The following is a 19,225-nucleotide window of genomic DNA, read 5'->3' on the forward strand; positions in this document are numbered from 1 at the left end:
TCAAAGGAAAAAATCCACCAAGATGAACTCTCAATCCTAAATATCTATGCCCCAAATACAAGGGCACCTACATACGTAAAAGAAACCTTACTAAAGCTCAAAACACACATTGCACCTCACACAATAATAGTAGGAGACTTCAACACCCCACTCTCATCAATGGACAGATCATGGAAACAGAAATTAAACAGAGACATAGACAGACTAAGAGAAGTCATGAACCAAATGGACTTAACAGATATTTATAGAACATTCTACCCTAAAGCAAAAAGATATACCTTCTTCTCAGCTCCTCATGGTACTTTCTCCAAAATTGACCATATAATTGGTCAAAAAACGGGCCTCAACAGGTACAGAAAGATAGAAATAATCCCATGCATGCTATCGGACCACCACGGCCTATAACTGGTCTTCAATAACAATAAGGGAAGAATGCCCACATATACGTGGAAATTGAACAATGCTCTACTCAATGATAACCTGGTCAAGGAAGAAATAAAGAAAGAAATTAAAGACTTCTTAGAATTTAATGAAAATGAAGGTACAACATACCCAAACTTATGGGACACAATGAAAGCTGTGCTAAGAGGAAAACTCATAGCGCTGAGTGTCTAATAAAAGAAACAGGAAAGAGCATATGTCACCAGCTTGACAGCACACCTAAAAGCTCTAGAACAAAAAGAAGTAAATACACCCAGGAGGAGTAGAAGGCAGGAAATAATCAAACTCAGAGCTGAAATCAACCAAGTAGAAACAAAAAGGACCATAGAAAGAATCAACGGAACCAAAAGTTGGTTCTTTGAGAAAATCAACAAGATAGATAAACCCTTAGCCAGACTAATGAGAGGACACAGAGAGTGTATCCAAATTAACAATATCAGAAATGAAATGGGAGACATAACTACAGATTCAGAGGAAATTCATAAAATCATCAGATCTTACTATAAAAGCCTATATTCAACAAAACTTGAAAATCTTCAGGAAATGGACAATTTCCTAGACAGATACCAGGTACCGAAGTTAAATCAGGAACAGATAAACCAGTTAAACAACCCCATAACTCCTAAGGAAATAGAAGCAGTCATTAAACGTCTCCCAACCAAAAAGAGCCCAGGTCCAGACGGGTTTACTGCAGAATTCTATCAGACCTTCATAGAAGACCTCGTACCAATATTATCCAAACTATTCCACAAAATTGAAACAGATGGATCACTACCGAATTCCTTCTATGAAGCCACAATTACTCATACCTAAACCAGACAAAGACCCAACAAAGAAAGAGAACTTCAGACCAATTTCCCTTATGAATATCGATGCAAGAATACTCAATAAAATTCTGGCAAACCGAATCCAAGAGCACATCAAAACAATCATCCACCATGATCAAGTAGGCTTCATACCAGGCAGGCAGGGATGGTTTAATATATGGAAAACCATCAACGTGATCCATTATATAAACAAACTGAAAGAACAGAACCACATGATCATTTCATTAGATGCTGAGAAAGCATTTGACAAAATTCAACACCCCTTCATGATAAAAGTCCTGGAAAGAATAGGAATTCAAGGCCCATACCTAAACATAGTGAAAGCCATATACAGCAAACCAGTTGCTAACATTAAACTAAATGGAGAGAAACTTGAAGCAATCCCACTAAAATCAGGGACTAGACAAGGCTGCCCACTCTCTCCCTACTTATTCAATATAGTTCTTGAAGTTCTAGCCAGAGCAATCAGACAACAAGAGGAGGTCAAGGGGATACAGATCGGAAAAGAAGAAGTCAAAATATCACTATTTGCAGATGATATGATAGTATATTTAAGTGATCCCAAAAGTTCCACCAGAGAACTACTAAAGCTGATAGACAACTTCAGCAAAGTGGCTGGGTATAAAATTAACTCAAATAAATCAGTAGCCTTCCTCTACACAAAAGAGAAACAAGCTGAGAAAGAAATTAGGGAAACGACACCCTTCATAATAGACCCAAATAATATAAAGTACCTCGGTGTGACTTTAACCAAGCAAGTAAAAGATTTGTACAATAAGAACTTCAACTTCTTCAAGACTCTGAAGAAAGAAATTGAAGAAGTCCTCAGAAGATGGAAAGATCTCCCATGCTCATGGATTGGCAGGATTAATATAGTAAAAATGGCCATTTTACCAAAAGCGATCTACAGATTCAATGCAATCCCCATCAAAACACCAATCCAATTCTTCAAAGAGTTAGACAGAACAATTTGCAAATTCATCTGGAATAACAAAAAACCCAGGATAGCTAAAACTATCCTCAACAATAAAAGGACTTCAGGGGGAATCACTATCCCTGAACTCAAGCAGTATTACAGAGCAATAGTGATAAAAACTGCATGGTATTGGTACAGAGACAGACAGATAGACCAATGGAACAGAATTGAAGACCCAGAAATGAACCCACACACCTATGGGCACTTGATTTTTGACAAAGGAGCCAAAACCATCCAATGGAAAAAAGATAGCATTTTCAGCAAATGGTGCTGGTTCAACTGGAGGTCAACATGTAGAAGAATGCAGCTCGATCCATGCTTATCACCCTGTACAAAGCTTAAGTCCAAGTGGATCAAGGACCTCCACATCAAACCAGATACACTCAAAATAATAGAAGAAAAACTAGGGAAGCATCTGGAACACATGGGCACTGGAAAAAATTTCCTGAACAAAACACCAATGGCTTATGCTCTAAGATCAAGAATAGACAAATGGGATCTCATAAAACTGCAAAGCTTCTGTAAGGCAAAGGACACTGTGGTTAGGACAAAACGGCAACCAACAGATTGGGAAAAGATCTTTACCAATCCTACAACAGATAGAGGCCTTATATCCAAAATATACAAAGAACTCAAGAAGTTAGACCGCAGGGAGACAAATAACCCTATAAAAATTGGGGTTCAGAGCTAAACAAAGAATTCACAGCTGAGGAATGCCGAATGGCTGAAAAACACCTAAAGAAATGTTCAACATTTTCAGTCATAAGGGAAATGCAAATCAAAACAACCCTGAGATTTCACCTCACACCAGTGAGAATGGCTAAGTTCAAAAACTCAGGTGACAGCAGATGCTGGCGAGGATGCGGAGAAAGAGGAACACTCCTCCATTGTTGGTGGGATTGCAAACTGGTACAACCATTCTGGAAATCAGTCTGGAGGTTCCTCAGAAAAGTGGACATTGAACTGCCTGAGGATCCAGCTATACCTCTCTTGGGCATATACCCAAAAGATGCCCCAACATATAAAAAAGACACGTGCTCCACTATGTTCATAGCAGCCTTATTTATAATAGCCAAAAGCCTGAAAGAACCCAGATGCCCTTCAACAGAGGAATGGATACAGAAAATGTAGTACATCTACACAATGGAATATTACTCAGCTATCAAAAACAACGACTTTATGAAATTCGTAGGCAAATGGTCGGAACTGGAAAATATCATCCTGAGTGAGGTAACCCAATCACAGAAAAACACACATGGTATGCACTCATTAATAAGTGGCTATTAGCCCAAATGCTTGAATTACCCTAGATGCCTAGAACAAATGAATCTCAAGACGGATGATCAAAATGTGAATGCTTTACTCCTTCTTTTAAAGGGGAACAAGAATACCCTTGGCAGGGAATAGAGCGGCAAAGATTAAAACAGAGACTGAAGGAACACCCATTCAGAGTCTGCCCCACATGTGGCCCATGCATATACAGCCATCCAATTAGACAAGATGGATGAAGCAAAGAAGTGCAGGCTGACAGGAGCCGGATGTAGATCTCTCCCAAGAGACACAGCCAGAATACAGCAAACACAGAGGCGTATGCCAGCAGCAAACCACTGAATTGAGAATAGGACCCCCTTGAAGGAATCATGGAAAGAACTGGAAGAGCTTGAAGGGGCTGGAGACCCCATATGTACAACAATGCCAAGGAACCAGAGCTTCCAGGGACTAAGCCATTACCTAAAGACTATATATACATGGACTGACCCTGGACTCTGACCTCATAGGTGGCAATGAATATCCTAGTAAGAGCACCAGTGGAAGGGGAAGCCCTGGGTCCTGCTAACTGAACCCCCAGTGGACTAGATTGTTTCGGGGAGGGTGGTAATGGGGGAGGATGGGGAGGGGAACACCCATAAAGAAGGGGACGGGGGAGGGGGATGTTTGCCCGGAAACCGGGAAAGGGAATAACACTCGAAATGTATATAAGAAATACTCAAGTTAATAAAAAAAAAAGAAGAAGAAGAAATAGTGTTTGCCATATTTATAAAGAGAATTTATATAGACTTTTAAGAAGTTACCATTTTCTTCCCATGGTTTTAAAAACATATACCTTTTCTAGATTATGATATATTCAAGGGCAAATGTGAATTTTTACTTCTTTAATGTAGCTATTATCTGTTGGACCCTCTTGGATCCCCTGCAGTGTTTGACCCCAGCTCAAGCCCTGCTACTGCATTTTGAAGCCTTTTGTTCCTAACAAAGTAATGTCCTGACCCTGTATGAACACACCTGGATGGTACACCTGGGCGATAATCCCTTCCTGTCTTCTGTTCTTTGGTCTTTTTTCCTGAGGGCTTACATCAGTTTTCTCACTGTGCTTCCTGGCGTTTGCCACCCAATGAACTTGGGATATATATTTGGTGAATAAAGCAAAAGATTTGGCATTCTAATGATAAAAAAAAGAAAGAAAAGAAAAAGCAGGCAATGAGATGATCTCACTGAATAGAAAAATAAACTCAAGATCAGACACATGGTTTATCTGGGGTTGAAGAATGATTCAGTCATAGAGCACACCTGAACCATGAGAACCAAAGCCCTCCAGGACTGGAATGGCCCTGTGTCCCCAATATCTTGAGTTATTCCCAGGCCAGACAGAATAAGAAACTCTACTGTTTGGGAGGGAGAGAAAATGTGAGCCCAGTTCACAGGTCATGTGCTGACATGGAGAAGAAACCTATATCCCCTCCCCCTCTGTCCTTCCACCACCACTCTCTGAGAGTACATGCATGGGTTTATTGGAATGTCATGTGGTAGACTCATGCACATGATAAATATACCAAGGACCACATTATGTAATGACTCTGCCACTTCCAACTTCCTCAGTTAGGAGAAGAATGACAGGGGAAGGAGGTGGGACTAGTGACAGAAAAGAGTGGGCCATCAATCAACCCCAGGAGGAAGAGGTGGAAAAGCCATCATTAAGATGTGGAGGAGGCAAAAGAGAGACAGAGAGGGAGGGAGGGAGGGAGGGAGGGAGGGAGGGAGGGAGAGAGAGAGAGAGAGAGAGAGAGAGAGAGAGAGAGAGAGAGAGAGAGACTCTGTCCCCAGTGTCATACCTGGTGAGGCAAGATAATGACAGCGTGCCCCCAGGTCAGGTTTGAAAAGCATCAAATGCCACCTATCAACTGTGAGCATTGAGATGTTTGAAGAAAAGAAACCTTGTGTTGAGGGATGACTTTCAAGAGACAAAGTAAGTGAACTGTTCTGCTATATATGAATCCCCGTCACAGAAGCAGGTCATCTTGGAATGGTTTAGCTCCAGATTCTACACAAACATGCATTAGCATGATGGATGAAAAGTCTTTCTCATTTTAGAACACGATGTTTCAGAGGAAGAGTGTCTTTCCACACTGGACACCTGTGCCCCAACACAACAGGGACCCACCACCTTGTGGGAATGCGATGGCACCTCCAGCAGGTATAGACCAGACCTGGCTATCCAGGGCTAACTGAGGGTCTTTGGCTCCATTTTACAGCCCTGCATCGGTGGAATATCAACTTAGGGGCCTTAAGTCATAATTCTACAAGTGGTAGTCTTGCTCATTGTCTTCTCAGTGGAGTATACACACCAAATGTCTGAACATATTGTTCCTCTCATACTGAGCAGGATTCAAAGGCAAAATGCACATAATCAGTAGGTAATCAAATCTGTCTCATGATGTTCTAATCCAGCTCACATTCCCTATTACTGGGTCAACAATCCAACCCTAGGTGAATCCTGCTTCAAAATCACAAGGACAGCAGACATTGCAGGGTCAATAAAACTGTTACTATGAACACTTTCCTTCCAGAAGGCAGTTATTCCTGTGGTAACTTTTCTGACAATTCCTACTTAAAAACCAAAAATTCAGAAGGATTTTAATGCCCTGCTTTCATGGTTTGTATGTGTAATGAAAATCATGGTACAGCAAGTTTTTTTTTTTTTTTGCTTCTTTTTTTCAGAGCTGGGGACCGAACCCAGGGCCTTGTGCTTCCTAGGTAAGCGCTCTGCCACTGAGCTAAATCCCCAGCCCCGCAAGTTTTAAGGATAGTTTCCTTCATCTGTGAGTTTGCTGTAGGACACCTGCATTACTGTTTGACAAGTGTAACTCCCCAGTCAAACGATGAACATGGCACTGTTCCCAGAATGGGCCATAGCATACAATATGTGTGACAGACACTTGGTGCCAGAAGTGAGAACCACTCATGGCTCAAGCCACCCCTGTCTCCCTGGGTCAGTGGAAAATGATGATAAGTAGCATTTCACTGTAGTCTGTGAGGCTGGTGGACCTCACCCTGACCCCTCCCAGGGAACCAGAGAGCATCAGAGGTCTTCTACTTATTGCACTGTTCTCATGTCTCTTCACCATGCTAGACTAGAGTCAAGCTCAACAGGGGCTTCATTCCCTGCTAATCCAGCCTAGCTTGTTCCCTTGGATGGGGTTTTTGGATAGTAGGGAGAGACAGTGGGAATCTTGTTCATCCATCCATGTGTGTACAGATTAAATGAGGATTCTATCTTAAGAGAGTCATAGTTCTTCCCATATTCCTGTCCTTCATTGAATTTCTTCACTTTGACATTCTGCTCACTGGGAAGAAATCACTTCACATCAACACTCACCATGAGCCTTTACTGTGTCTTCCTTTAATAAAACCATTGGATTCCCCTGATTTGCTCCTGTGGTAAGTTTGCTCTTAGCTGTTGGCCAAGGAGAGGGGCTGCACAGAATACCAAGGCTCAGAGTAGGGACCCAGCAAGGGAAAAGAAGTGCAAGCAGCTTGACACATCGTATGCCTGCAGGATTGTGGAGGGGAGAGAGTTGGGGGAACCCCCTTCCTGTGTTCTCCTGGAACCCAACAAGCTATACAGGTTGATGGCTACTTCAGAGTACACTGGAGCCTACCAGGCTAACTGAGTGTGTCCATGATGTCCACTGTAGCTGGGGAGATCCAGTCCATAGAAAGGGCCCAGAGTGCATCCAGCACCACCTGCCCACCATGTCTGGGGCCCTCACATGGAGTTCCCATTTGTTCCCCTCGCTCTGATCCATGAGGGGTGGACCCACTGCCAGTGTGCTCACTGACCCAGAGAATGGGAATCCAAGTAGATGAGCGGGGGTAGACCCAGACAGAAAGGGAGATCTCCCAGTATATGGGAGAGGCAGTGGCTCCCTGTCCAGCTGCAGTGTGCATCTAGCGCCTCTTGAGCAGTAAGAAATGGGTTCGGTGTGGCTCAGGTGTGCACATCTTGGCCCTTCCTCTTCCCACAGACTTGGGGAGAAGAGAATGATGTGGAGGCAGCTGATCCACGTCCCTTTCCACTCCTTGTCCCCTTCCTCCCATCTTCCCCTTTTCCACCCAGGCCCTACACAGCCTCACACAGACATCTCTTTTTGTAGGTCAGACTGTTCTCAAAAACAGTGTCCTCTCCCTCAATAACTTCCCCTTACATAGCTCTTCCAGCAACCACGTTTGGACCACGGGCCGGGCTGTTATCAGAGTCAGAAACAGCACAATTGTGCTCTGACCCCTATCGAGACCCTTAGGGTATCCATGCCCCACCTCCTGAGCCTGTCTTTCTGTCTCTTAGTCCAGAGATGGGTAGGACTTCAGAGGAACTGGACAAAGTGAGCCTGTAGGGAAGGCATCAAAAGGGGTGGTTTTGCACCACCCAGTCCCTGCATGGGGCTGACTCTTCTCCACCTTCTTGCATGTGTGCCTGTTGCTGTGTGCAAGGTGTGGGTGTGGCGTGTGCTGGTCTGAGGGAGCCTTTGAGGAAAGGCTGTGGTAGCTTAGCTGAAGAACTCATTCTTGAAGGCACAAGTATGTAGACCTCTAGTCCCCATCACGTTGGCATTCTTTTGGGGACTACAGACAAACTTAGGTTTTCAGCTGTACCCTGTCTGAGCACAATGAGGGGATCCTAGTGCCCAGCAGCTCCCGTGCCCCTCCCTGTGAACTCACCAGCATCTCCCCTGCTCTCTCCATGGTCTATACTCACCAGTACTGTTCACAGCCATCATCTAAATTATCCTATCTTGCACATAAACCATACTACTGAGTGGACAAAGCAGGTGCAGGGACCACATGGAGCCAGGAAGTCTCCTCATCTCTACCTCCAGGAGAAGTGACTGATCTCTGGCAGGCTACCCCCAGCAGCTACCAGCCAGCCCAAAATCAGAGTGCTCTGGGAAAAGTCACAGGTCACAGTTCACCCAAGGGCAAACTGGATGGCTACATCCAGACTCTAAGCTGTCCCCAAAGCAAATGATAGTTGAGAAGCAGTCCTCAGGGGGCCCCTGTTGGTGTTGGGTGGGGGTGTTTATATGACATAATGCCCTCCTCTGGAGTTTTCATTCTTCTGCTCAGATCCCAGCATTCCAAGGGGGATCCTTGGAAATGGGGGTCAACTAAGCTTATCCTTGTGGAGATTCAAAGGGAGCACGGAGGAAGGGGAGGTGGAAAATAGCGGGGGTTGGAAGGGGATGAACGGCTGAATAATGAATGAACAAATGGATCTGGTCCACAAATATTCACAAATGCAGAGTGTGAGGCAGCTGACAACAGATTTGGGGTTGAGGAGCTGACTAGTTGAATACAGCTACTCATTGGGATTGAGGTGCAGCCCCATCTTTGACTTGTGGCTTGTCAGAAGTTGGGGTTTCCACAGCTTTGGCCTCACTGCCTACCAGAGGCTCTTTCTCCCCCTTCAGGTTTGGATCCTTCCCAGGTTTCAGCTCTTCTAAGGAGCACTGGCTAGACTTCCATCTGCTGAAGAAAGTGCAGACATTGGGCCGACGACCACAGCTGTCAGTCTCTGGTGCTCCAGAGCACTTGTTGCTCCCTCTCGCTGTTCCGGTTGTGTTCTCTTCATCAGGAACCCGGGCTGACCCAGCCCAGGCATCCATCAACCTATTTAGTATTCCACCTCTGCTCAGGTTCCTTCCCTTCTGCCTCTGGTGCCACAGCCGCAGTACAATAATGAGGGCCAAAACCACCACCAAGGCAATGAGCAGGGGGAGCAGCCCCATGGCACTAAATCCTTGGCGTGGTGACATGGTGGTTGTGGCATTTGGGGTAGACCTGGATATTTTTGTACCAGAGCCTGGGGTGCCACCAATAGTCATAGTGACTGGAGGGCCACTGCTCTCAGAGCTTACAGTTATAGCCACAGATTGTCCACTGGCCGTGGTAGAGCTTGTTGTCACAGTCACGGGAGGTGCACTACTCCCTGTAAAGGTTTCTAAAGAGGTTCTGATTGTCACAGGATTAGTTATGGTGACAGGAGGGTCACTAAGTACATCTGATAATTTTTGAGCCAGTATTGATAATTCCGTGTTGGAAATGTCCTGAGAGGTTGTAGGCTCAGTTACTGGGGTGCTCCTGCTGGTATCAGCTGGTGTCTCAAAAGAAAACAATTCTGGAGTTCCCAAGGGGGTCAAGGAAGCTGGGACTGGGGTCTGCCTCCAGGGGCTGATACTCTCCTTTGGGTCCACGGTCCCTGGCAGCATAGCAATTGGGGATGTGCTATGCAGAGAAAATGGCAACATCGACATATTCTGCAGATTTTCTTGGCTCACCACTTGGGCCCAGAAGCCCCCAAAGAGGAGGAGAAGCAAGGCCATCTCCATAGCGACAGCTGGGAGCGGGAATTGGGACCAGCTTACTGGATGGGGCACAGGGCCAGGGCGAGTACCTCCAGTTCTTCCTGAGGCTTTGTCAGGACTGGGGTGGTTGATCTCCCTCTTAGAAAAAGATAAGAAAAGAAAAAGCAGTCAATTAGATGACCTCAGTGAATATAAAGATAAAGTCAAGATCAGACATATGGTTGATCTTGGGGTGGAAGAATGATTCAGTCATGTGAGCACACCTGAACCATGAAAACCAAAGCCCTCCAGGACTGGAATTGGCCCTCTGTCCCCAATATCGTGAGTTATTCCCAGGCCAGAAGGGATAAGAAACTCTACTGTTTGAGAGAGAGAGAAAATGTGAGCTCAGTTCACAGGTCATGTGCTGACATGGAGGAGAGGCATAGATCCCCTCCCCCTCTGTCCTTCCACCACCACTCTCTCAGAGGACATGCCTGGGTTTATAGGAATGTCATGTGGTAGACTCATGCACATGATAAATATACCAAGGACCACATTATGTAATGACTTTGCCACTTCCAACTTCCTCAGTTAGGAGAAGAATGGCAGGGGAAGGAGGTGGGACTAGTGACAGAAAACAGTGGGCCATCAATCAACCCCCATGAGGAAGAGGTAGAGAAGCCATCATTAGGATATGGAGGGGGCAAGAGAGAGACAGAGAGGGGGAGAGGGAGAGAGAGAGAGAGAGAGAGAGAGAGAGAGAGAGAGAGAGAGAGACTCTGTCCCCAGTGTCAAATCTGGTGAGGCAAGACAATGACAGCAGGCCCCCAGGTCAGGTTTGAAAAGCATCAAATGCCACCTATCAACTGTGAGCATTGAGATGTCTGAAGAAATCTTGTGTTGAGGGATGACTTTCAAGAGACAAAGTAAGTGAACTGTTCTGCTATATATGAATCCCCGTCACAGAAGCAGGTCATCTTGGAATGGTTTAGCTCCAGATTCTACACAAACATGCATTAGCATGATGGATGAAAAGTCTTTCTCATTTTAGAACACGATGTTTCAGAGGATGAGTGTCTTTCCACACTGGACACCTGTGCCCCAACACAACAGGGACCCACCACCTTGTGGGAATGCGATGGCACCTCCAGCAGGTATAGACCAGACCTGGCTATCCAGGGCTAACTGAGGGTCTTTGGCTCCATTTTACAGCCCTGCATCGGTGGAATATCAACTTAGGGGCCTTAAGTCATAATTCTACAAGTGGTAGTCTTGCTCATTGTCTTCTCAGTGGAGCATACACTCCAAATGTCTGAACATATTGTTCCTCTCATACTGAGCAGGATTCAAAGGCAAAATGCACATAATCAGTAGGTAAAACGAATCTGTCTCATGATGTTCTAATCCAGCTCACATTCCCTATTACTGGGTCAACAATCCAACCCTAGGTGAATCCTGCTTCAAAATCACAAGAACAGCAGACATTGCAGGGTCAATAAAACTATGTCACTATGAACAGTTTCTTCCAGAAGGCAGTTATTCCTGTGGTAACTTTTCTGACAATTCCTACTTAAAACCAAAAATTCAGAAGGATTTTAATGCCCTGCATTCATGGTTTGTATGTGTAATGAAAATCATGGTAGAGCAACCGTTAAGGATAGTTTCTGTCATCTGTGAGTTCGCTGTAGGACACCTGCATTACTGTTTGACAAGTGTAACTCCCCAGTCAAACGATGAACATGGCACTGTTCCCAGAATGGGCCATAGCATACAATATGTGTGACAGACACTTGGTGCCAGAAGTGAGAACCACTCATGGCTCAAGCCACCCCTGTCTCCCTGGGTCAGTGGAAAATGATGATAAGTAGCATTTCACTGTAGTCTGTGAGGCTGGTGGACCTCACCCTGACCCCTCCCAGGGAACCAGAGAGCATCAGAGGTCTTCTACTTATTGCACTGTTCTCATGTCTCTTCACCATGCTAGACTAGAGTCAGGCTCAACAGGGGCTTCATTCCCTGCTAATCCAGCCTTGCTTGTTCCCTTGGATGGGGTTTTGAGGGATAGTAGATATAGACAGTGGGAATCTTGTTCATCCAACCATGTGTGTCACAGATTGAATGAGGAGACTATCTTAAGAGAGTCATAGTTCTTCCCATCTTCCTGTCCTTCATTGAATTTCTTCACTTTGACATTCTGCTCACTGGGAAGAAATCACTTCACATCAACACTCACCATGAGCCTTTACTGTGTCCTCTTTTAATAAAACCATTGGATTCCTCTGATTCGCTCCTGTTCTAAGTTTGCTCTTAGCTGTTGGCCAAGGAGAGGGGCTGCACAGAATACCAAGGCCCAGAGTAGGGACCCAGCAAGGGAAAACACGTGCAAGCAGCTTGACACATCTTATGCCTGCAGGATTGTGGAGGGGAGAGAGTTGGGGGAACCCCCTTCCTGTGTTCTCCTGGAACCCAACAACCTATACAGGTTGACGGCTACTTCAGAGTACACTGGAGCCTACCAGGCTACCTGAGTGTGTCCATGATGTCCACTGTAGCTGGGGAGATCCAATCCATAGAAAGGGCCCAGAGTGCATCCAGCACCACCTGCCCACCATGTCTGGGGCCCTCACATGGAGTTCCCATTTGTTCCCCTCGCTCTGATCCATGAGGGGTGGACCCACTGACAGTGTGCTCACTGACCCAGAGGATGGGAATCCAAGTAGATGAGCGGGGGTAGACCCAGACAGAAAGGGGAGATCTCCCAGTATATGGGAGAGGCAGTGGCTCCCTGTCCAGCTGCAGTGTGCATCTAGCGCCTCTTGAGCAGTAAGAAATAGGTTCGGTGTGGCACAGGTGTGCACATCTAGGCCCTTCCTCTTCCTACAGACTTGGGAAGGAGATGATGATGTGGTGGCAGCTGATCCACGTCCCTTTCCACTCCTTGTCCCCTCCCTTCCACCTTCCACTTTTCCACCCAGGCCACACACAGCCCCACACAGACATCTCTTTTTGTAGGTCAGACTGTTCTCAAGGACAGTGTCCTCTCCCTCAATAACTTCCTCTTACACAGCTCTTCCAGCAACCACGTTTGGACCAGGAGCCGGGCTGGTATCAGAGTCAGAAACAGCACAATTCTGCTCTGTCCCATATAGAGACACTTAGGGCATCCATGCCCCACCCCCTGAGCCTGTCTTTCTGTCTCTTAGTCCAGAGATGGGAAGGACTTCAGAGGAACTGGACAAAGTGAGCCTGTAGGGAATGCATCAAAAGGGGTGGTTTTGCACCACCCAGTCCCTGCATGGGGCTGACTCTTCTCCACCTTCTTGCATGTGTGCCTGTTGCTGTGTGCAAGGTGTGGGTGTGGCGTGTGCTGGTCTGAGGGAGACTTTGAGGAAAGGCTGTGGTAGCTTAGCTTAAGAACTCATTCTTGAAGGCACAAGTATGTAGACCTCTAGGCCCCATCACGTTGGCATTCTTTTGGGGACTACAGACAAACTTAGGTTTTCAGCTGTACCCTGTCTAGGATCCCCCACAACGAGGGGATCCTAGTGCCCAGCAGCTCCTGTGCCCCTCCCTGTGAACTCACCAGCATCTCCCCTGCTCTCTCCATGGTCTATACTCACCAGTACTGTTCACAGCCATCATCTAAATTGTCCTATCTTGCACATAAGCCATACTTCCTAGTGGACAACGCAGGTACAGGGACCACATGGAGCCAGGAAGTCTCCTCATCCCTACCTCCAGGAGAAGTGACTGATTTCTAGCAGGCTCCCCCCCACCCCCCAGCAGCTACCAGCCAGCCCAAAATCAGAGTGCTCTGGGAAAAGTCACAGGTCACAGTTCACCCAAGAGCAAACTGGATGGCTACATCCAGACTCTAAGCTGTCCCGAAAGCGAATGATAGTTGAGAAGCAGTCCTTAGGGGGCCCCTGCTGGGGGTGTGGGTGGGGGTGTGTATATGTCATAATGCTCTACTCCAGAGATTTCATTCTTCTGTTCAGATCCCAGCATTCCAAGGGGGATCCTTGGAAAATGGGGGTCAACTAAGCTTTTCCTTGTGGAGATTCAAACGGAGCACGGAGGAAGGGGAGGTGGAAAACAGCAGGGTTTGGGGGGTGAACAGCTGAATAATGAATGAACAAATGGATCTGGTCCACAAATATTCACAAATGCAGAGTGTGAGGCAGCTGACAACAGATTTGGGGTTAAGGAGCTGACTAGGTGAATACAGCTACTCATAGGGTTTGAGGTGCAGCCCCATCTTTGCCTTGTGGCTTGTCAGAAGTTGGGGTTTCCACAGCTTTGGCCTCACTGCCTACCAGAGGCTCTTTCTCCCCCTTCAGGTTTGGATCCTTCCCAGGTTTCAGCTCTTCTTAGGAGCCCTGGCTAGACTTCCATCTGCTGAAGAAAGTGGAGAGGTTGGGCCGCTACCCACAACCGTCTGACTCCGGTGTTCCAGAACACTTGTTGAGCCCTGTTCCTGATCCGGTTGTGGCCTCTTCATCAAGAATCCGGCTGGCCCAGCCCAGGCATCCTTCACCCAATTTAGTTTTCCACCTCTGCTCAGGCTCCTTCGCTTCTGCCTCTGGTGCCACAGCCGAAGTACCATAATGAGGGCCAAAACCACCACTAAGGTAATGAGCAGGGAGAGCAGCCACATGCCACTAAATCCTTGTTGTGGTGACAAGGTGGTTATGGGATTTGGGGTAGACATGGATAGTTTTTTACCCGAGCCTGGGGTGCCACCAATACCCATATGACTGGAAGGCCACTTGTCTTGGAGCTTATAGTTACAGCCACAGAGGGTCCACTGGCCATGGTAGAGCTTGTTGTCACAGTCTCGGGAGGTGCACTGGTCTCTATAACGGTGTCTAAAGAGGTAGATGCCATAGTTCTGTTAATCAAAGATTAGTTATGTTGACAGGATGGTCACTCGCTACATCTGATAATTTTTGAAGTAGTATTGATAATGCCTTGGAGGAAATGTCCTGAGAGTTTATAGACTCAGGTACTGGGTCCTCCTGCTGATACCAGCTGGTGTCTCAAAAGAATACAATTCTGCAGTTCCCAAGGGGGTCAAGGAAGCTGGGACTGGGGTCTGCCTCCAGGGGCTGATACTCTCCTTTGGGTCCACTGTCCCTGGCAGCATAGCGATTGGGGACTTGCTATGCAGAGAAAATGGCAACATTGGCATATTCTACAGATTTTCTTGGCTCACCACCTGGGCCCAGAACCCCCAAAGAGGAGGAGAAGCAAGGCCATCTCCATAGCGACAGCTAGGTGTAGGAGTTGGGACCACCTTAATGGCTAAGGCACAAGGCCAGGGCGAGTACCTCCAGTTCTTCCTGAGGCATTGTCAGGACTGGGGCGCTTGATCTCCCTCTTCGAAAAAGAAAAGAAAAGAAAAAGCAGGCAATTAGATGACCTCACTGAATAGAAAAATAAAGTCAAGATCAGACATATGGTTGATCTGGAGTTGGAAGAATGATTCAGTCGTATGAGCACACCTGAACCATGAGAACCAAAGCACTCCAGGACTGGAATTGGCCCTCTGTCCCCAATATCTTGAGTTATTCCCAGGCCAGAAGGTATAAGAAACTCTACTGTTTGGGAGAGAGAGAAAATGTGAGTTCAGTTCACAGGTCATGTGCTGACATGGAGGACAGACCTAGATCCCCTCCCCCTCTGTCCTTCCACCACCACTCTCTGAGAGGACATGCCTGGGTTTATAGGAATGTCATGTGGTAGACTCATGCACATGATAAATATACCAAGGACCACATTATGTAATCCCCCTGCCACTTCCAACCTTCCTCAGTTAGGAGAAGAATGACAGGGGAAGGTGGGACTAGTGACAGAAAACAGTGGGCCATCAATCAACCCCCAGGAGGAAGAGGTAGAGAAGCCATCATTAGGATGTGGAGGAGGCGAAAGACAGAGAGACAGAGAGACAGAGAGAGAGAGACAGAGAGAGAGACAGAGAGAGAGAGAGAAAGTGACAGTGTCCCCATTTCATATCTGGTGAGGCAAGATAATGACAGCGAGCCCCCAGGTCAGGTTTGAAAAGCATCAAATGCCACCTATCGACTGTGAACATTGAGATGTCTGAAGAAACGAAACCTTGTGTTGAGGGATGACTTTCAAGAGACAAAGTAAGTTAACTGTTCTGCTATATATGAATCCCCGACACAGAAGCAGGTCACCTTGGAATGATTTAGCTCCAGATTCTACACACACATGCATTAGCATGATGGATGAAAGGTCTGTCTTGTTTCTAGCACACGATGTTTCAGAGGATGAGTGTCTTTCCACACTGGACACCTGTGCCCCAACACAACAGGGACCCACCACCTTGTGGGAATGCAATGGCACCTGCAGCAGGTATAGACCAGACCTGGCTATCCAGGGCTAACTGAGGGTCTTTGGCTCCATTTTACAGCCCTGCATCAGTGGAATATCAACTTAGGGGCCTTAAGTCATAATTCTACAAGTGGTAGTCTTGCTCATTGTCTTCTCAGTGGAGCATACACACCAAATGTGTGAACATATTGTTCCTCTCATACTGAGCAGGATTCAAAGGCAAAATGCACATAATCAGTAGGTAAAACGAGTCTGTCTCATGATGTTCTAATCCAGCTCACATTCCCTATTACTGGGTCAACAATCCAACCCTAGGTGAGTTCTGCTTCAAAATCACAAGAACAGCAGACATTGCAGGGTCAATAAAACTATGTCACTATGAACACTTTTCTTCCAGGAGGCAGTTATACCTGTGGTAACTTTTCTGACAATTCCTACTTAAAAACCAAAAATTCAGAAGGATTTTAATGCCCTGCTTTCATGGTTTGTATTTGTACTGAAAATCGTGGTAAAGCAGCCTTTAAGGATAGTTTCTGTCATCTGTGAGTTCGCTGTAGGTCACCTGCATTACTGTTTGACAAGTGTAACTCCCCAGTCAAACTATGAACATGGCACTGTTCCCAGAATGGGCCATAGCATACAATATGTGTGACAGACACTTGGTGCCGGAAGTGAGAACCACTCATGGCTCAAGCCACCCCTGTCTCCCTGGGTCAGTGGAAAATGATAAGTAGCATTTCACTGTAGTCTGTGAGGCTGGTGGACCTCACGCTGACCCCTCCCAGGGAACCAGAGAGCATCAGAGGTCTTCTACTTATTGCACTGTTCTCATGTCTCTTCACCATGCTAGACTAGAGTCAAGCTCAACAGGGGCTTCATTCCCTGCTAATTCAGCCTAGCTTGTTCCCTTGGATGGGGTTTTGAGGGATAGTAGGTAGAGACAGTGGGAATCTTGTTCATCCATCCATGTGTGTCACAGATTAAATGAGGATTCTATCTTAAGAGAGTCATAGTTCTTCCCATATTCCTGTCCTTCATTGAATTTCTTCACTTTGACATTCTGCTCACTGGGAAGAAATCACTTCACATCAACACTCACCATGAGCCTTTACTGTGTCTTCTTTTAATAAAACCATTGGATTCCCCTGATTTGCTCCTGTTCTAAGTTTGCTCTTAGCTGTTGGCCAAGGAGAGGGGCTGCACAGAATACCAAGGCCCAGAGTAGGGACCCAGCAAGGGAAAAGAAGTGCAAGCAGCTTGACACATCGTATGCCTGCAGGATTGTGGAGGGGAGAGAGTTGGGGGAACCCCCTTCCTGTGTTCTCCTGGAACCCAACAAGCTATACAGGTTGATGGCTACTTCAGAGTACACTGGAGCCTACCAGGCTACCTGAGTGTGTCCATGATGTCCACTGTAGCTGGGGAGATCCAGTCCATAGAAAGGGCCCAGAGTGCATCCAGCACCACCTGCCCACCATGTCTGGGGCCCTCACATGGAGTTCCCATTTGTTCCCCTCGCTCTGATCTATGAGGGGTGGACCCACTGCCAGTGTGCTCACTGACCCAGAGGATGGGAATCAAAGTAGATGAGCAGGGGTAGACCCAGACACAATGGGGTAGATCTCCCAGTATATGGGAGAGGCAGTGGCTCCTTGTCCGGCTACATTATGCATCCAGCGCCTCTTGAGGAGTAAGAAATGGGTTTGGTGTGGCTCAGGTGTGCACACCTGGCTATTCCTCTTTCCACAGACTCGTGGAGGAGACGATGTTGTGGTGGCAGCTGATCCACTTCCCTTTCCAATCCTTGTCCCCTCCCTCCCATCTTCCCCTTTTCCACCCAGGCCACACACAGCCGTACATACACATCTCTTTTTGTAGGTCAGACTGTTCTCAAGGACAGTGTCCTCTCACTCAACAATTTCCCCTTGCACAGCTCTTCCAGCAACCACATTTGGACCACAAGCCGGGCTGGTATCAGAGTTAGAAACAGCACAATTGTGCTCTGTCCCCTCTCGAGACCCTTAGGGCATCCATGTCCCACCCCCTGAGCCTGTCTTTCTGTCTCTTAGTCCAGAGATGGGAAGGACTTCAGAGGAACTGAACAAAGTGAGCCTGTAGGGAATGCATCAAATGCATTGGTTTTGTACCACCCAGTCCTTGCATGGGGCTGACTCTTCTCCACCTTCTTGCATGTGTGCCTGTTGCTGTGTGCAAGGTGTGGGTGTGGCGTGTGCTGGTCTGAGGGAGACTTTGAGGAAAGGCTGTGGTAGCTTAGCTGAAGAACTCATTCTTGAAGGCACAAGTATATAGACTTCTAGGCCCCATCACGTTTGCATTCTTTTGGGGACTACAGACAAACTTAGGTTTTCAGCTGTACCCTGTCTGAGCACAATGAGGGGATCCTAGTGCTCAGCAGCTCCTGTGCCCCTCCCTTTGAACTCACCAGCATCTCCCCTGATCTTTCCATGGTCTATACTCACCAGTACTGTTCACAGCCATCATCTAAATTGTCCTATCTTGCACATAAACCATATTTCCGAGTGGACAAAGCAGGTGCAGGGACCACATGGAGCCAGGAAGTCTCCTCATCCCTACCTCCAGGAGAAGTGACTGATCTCTGGCAGGCTACCCCCAGCAGCTACCAGCCAGCCCAAAATCAGAGTGCTCTGGGCAAAGTCACAGGTCACAGTTCACCCAAGGGCAAACTGGATGGCTACATTCAGGCTCTAAGCTGTCCCCAAAGCAAATGGTCGTTAAGAAGCAGTCCTCAGGGGGCCCCTGCTGGGGGTAGGGGTGGGAATGGGGGTGTGTATATGTCATAGTGCCCTCCTCTGAAGGTTTCATTCTTCTGGTCAGATCCCAGCATTCCAAGGGGGATCCTTGGAAAATGGGGGTCAACTAAGCTTTTCCTTGTGGAGATTCAAACGGAGCACGAAGGAAGGGGAGGTGGAAAACAGCAGGGTTTGGGGGGTGAACAGCTGAATAATGAATGAACAAATGGA

The 19,225-nt window shown here is 46.9% G+C and overlaps 1 protein-coding gene and 1 pseudogene across 2 annotated transcripts; both read right to left on the bottom strand.

Annotated features, from left to right (window-relative positions):
- Positions 1-8,794: 8,794 nt before the first annotated feature.
- On the bottom strand, positions 8,795-13,758 carry Spnl2 (sialophorin like 2). Of its 2 annotated transcripts, none has more exons than XM_039089694.2 (2): positions 13,450-13,758; positions 8,795-10,022 (listed from the first exon to the last, which is right to left on the bottom strand). In XM_039089694.2, the coding sequence occupies exons 1-2, from the start codon at positions 13,471-13,473 to the stop codon at positions 8,883-8,885; spliced, it is 1,164 nt and encodes a 387-aa protein (XP_038945622.1). In that variant the 5' UTR covers positions 13,474-13,758; the 3' UTR covers positions 8,795-8,882. The 2 variants fall into 2 exon arrangements, with proteins under 2 accessions (XP_038945622.1, NP_001020930.1); NM_001025759.1 differs by having other exon boundaries at positions 13,487-13,751.
- A 159-nt stretch (positions 13,759-13,917) lies between these two features.
- Positions 13,918-16,181, bottom strand: Spn-ps8 (sialophorin, pseudogene 8; annotated as a pseudogene).
- Positions 16,182-19,225: the final 3,044 nt, after the last annotated feature.

Source organism: Rattus norvegicus, chromosome 12, assembly GCF_036323735.1.
Source record: "Rattus norvegicus strain BN/NHsdMcwi chromosome 12, GRCr8, whole genome shotgun sequence".
Lineage (NCBI taxonomy): Eukaryota > Metazoa > Chordata > Mammalia > Rodentia > Muridae > Rattus > Rattus norvegicus.

Excerpts from the sequence above, each read along its gene's own strand:
- Spnl2 (XM_039089694.2), bottom strand. The coding sequence starts at position 13,473 with ATGGAGAGAGCAGGGGAGATGCTG. Across the intron at positions 10,023-13,449 it reads AGAGAGCAGGGGAGATGCTG|AGGGAGATCAACCACCCCAG; the intron begins GTGAGTTCACAG and ends TCTTTTTCTAAG.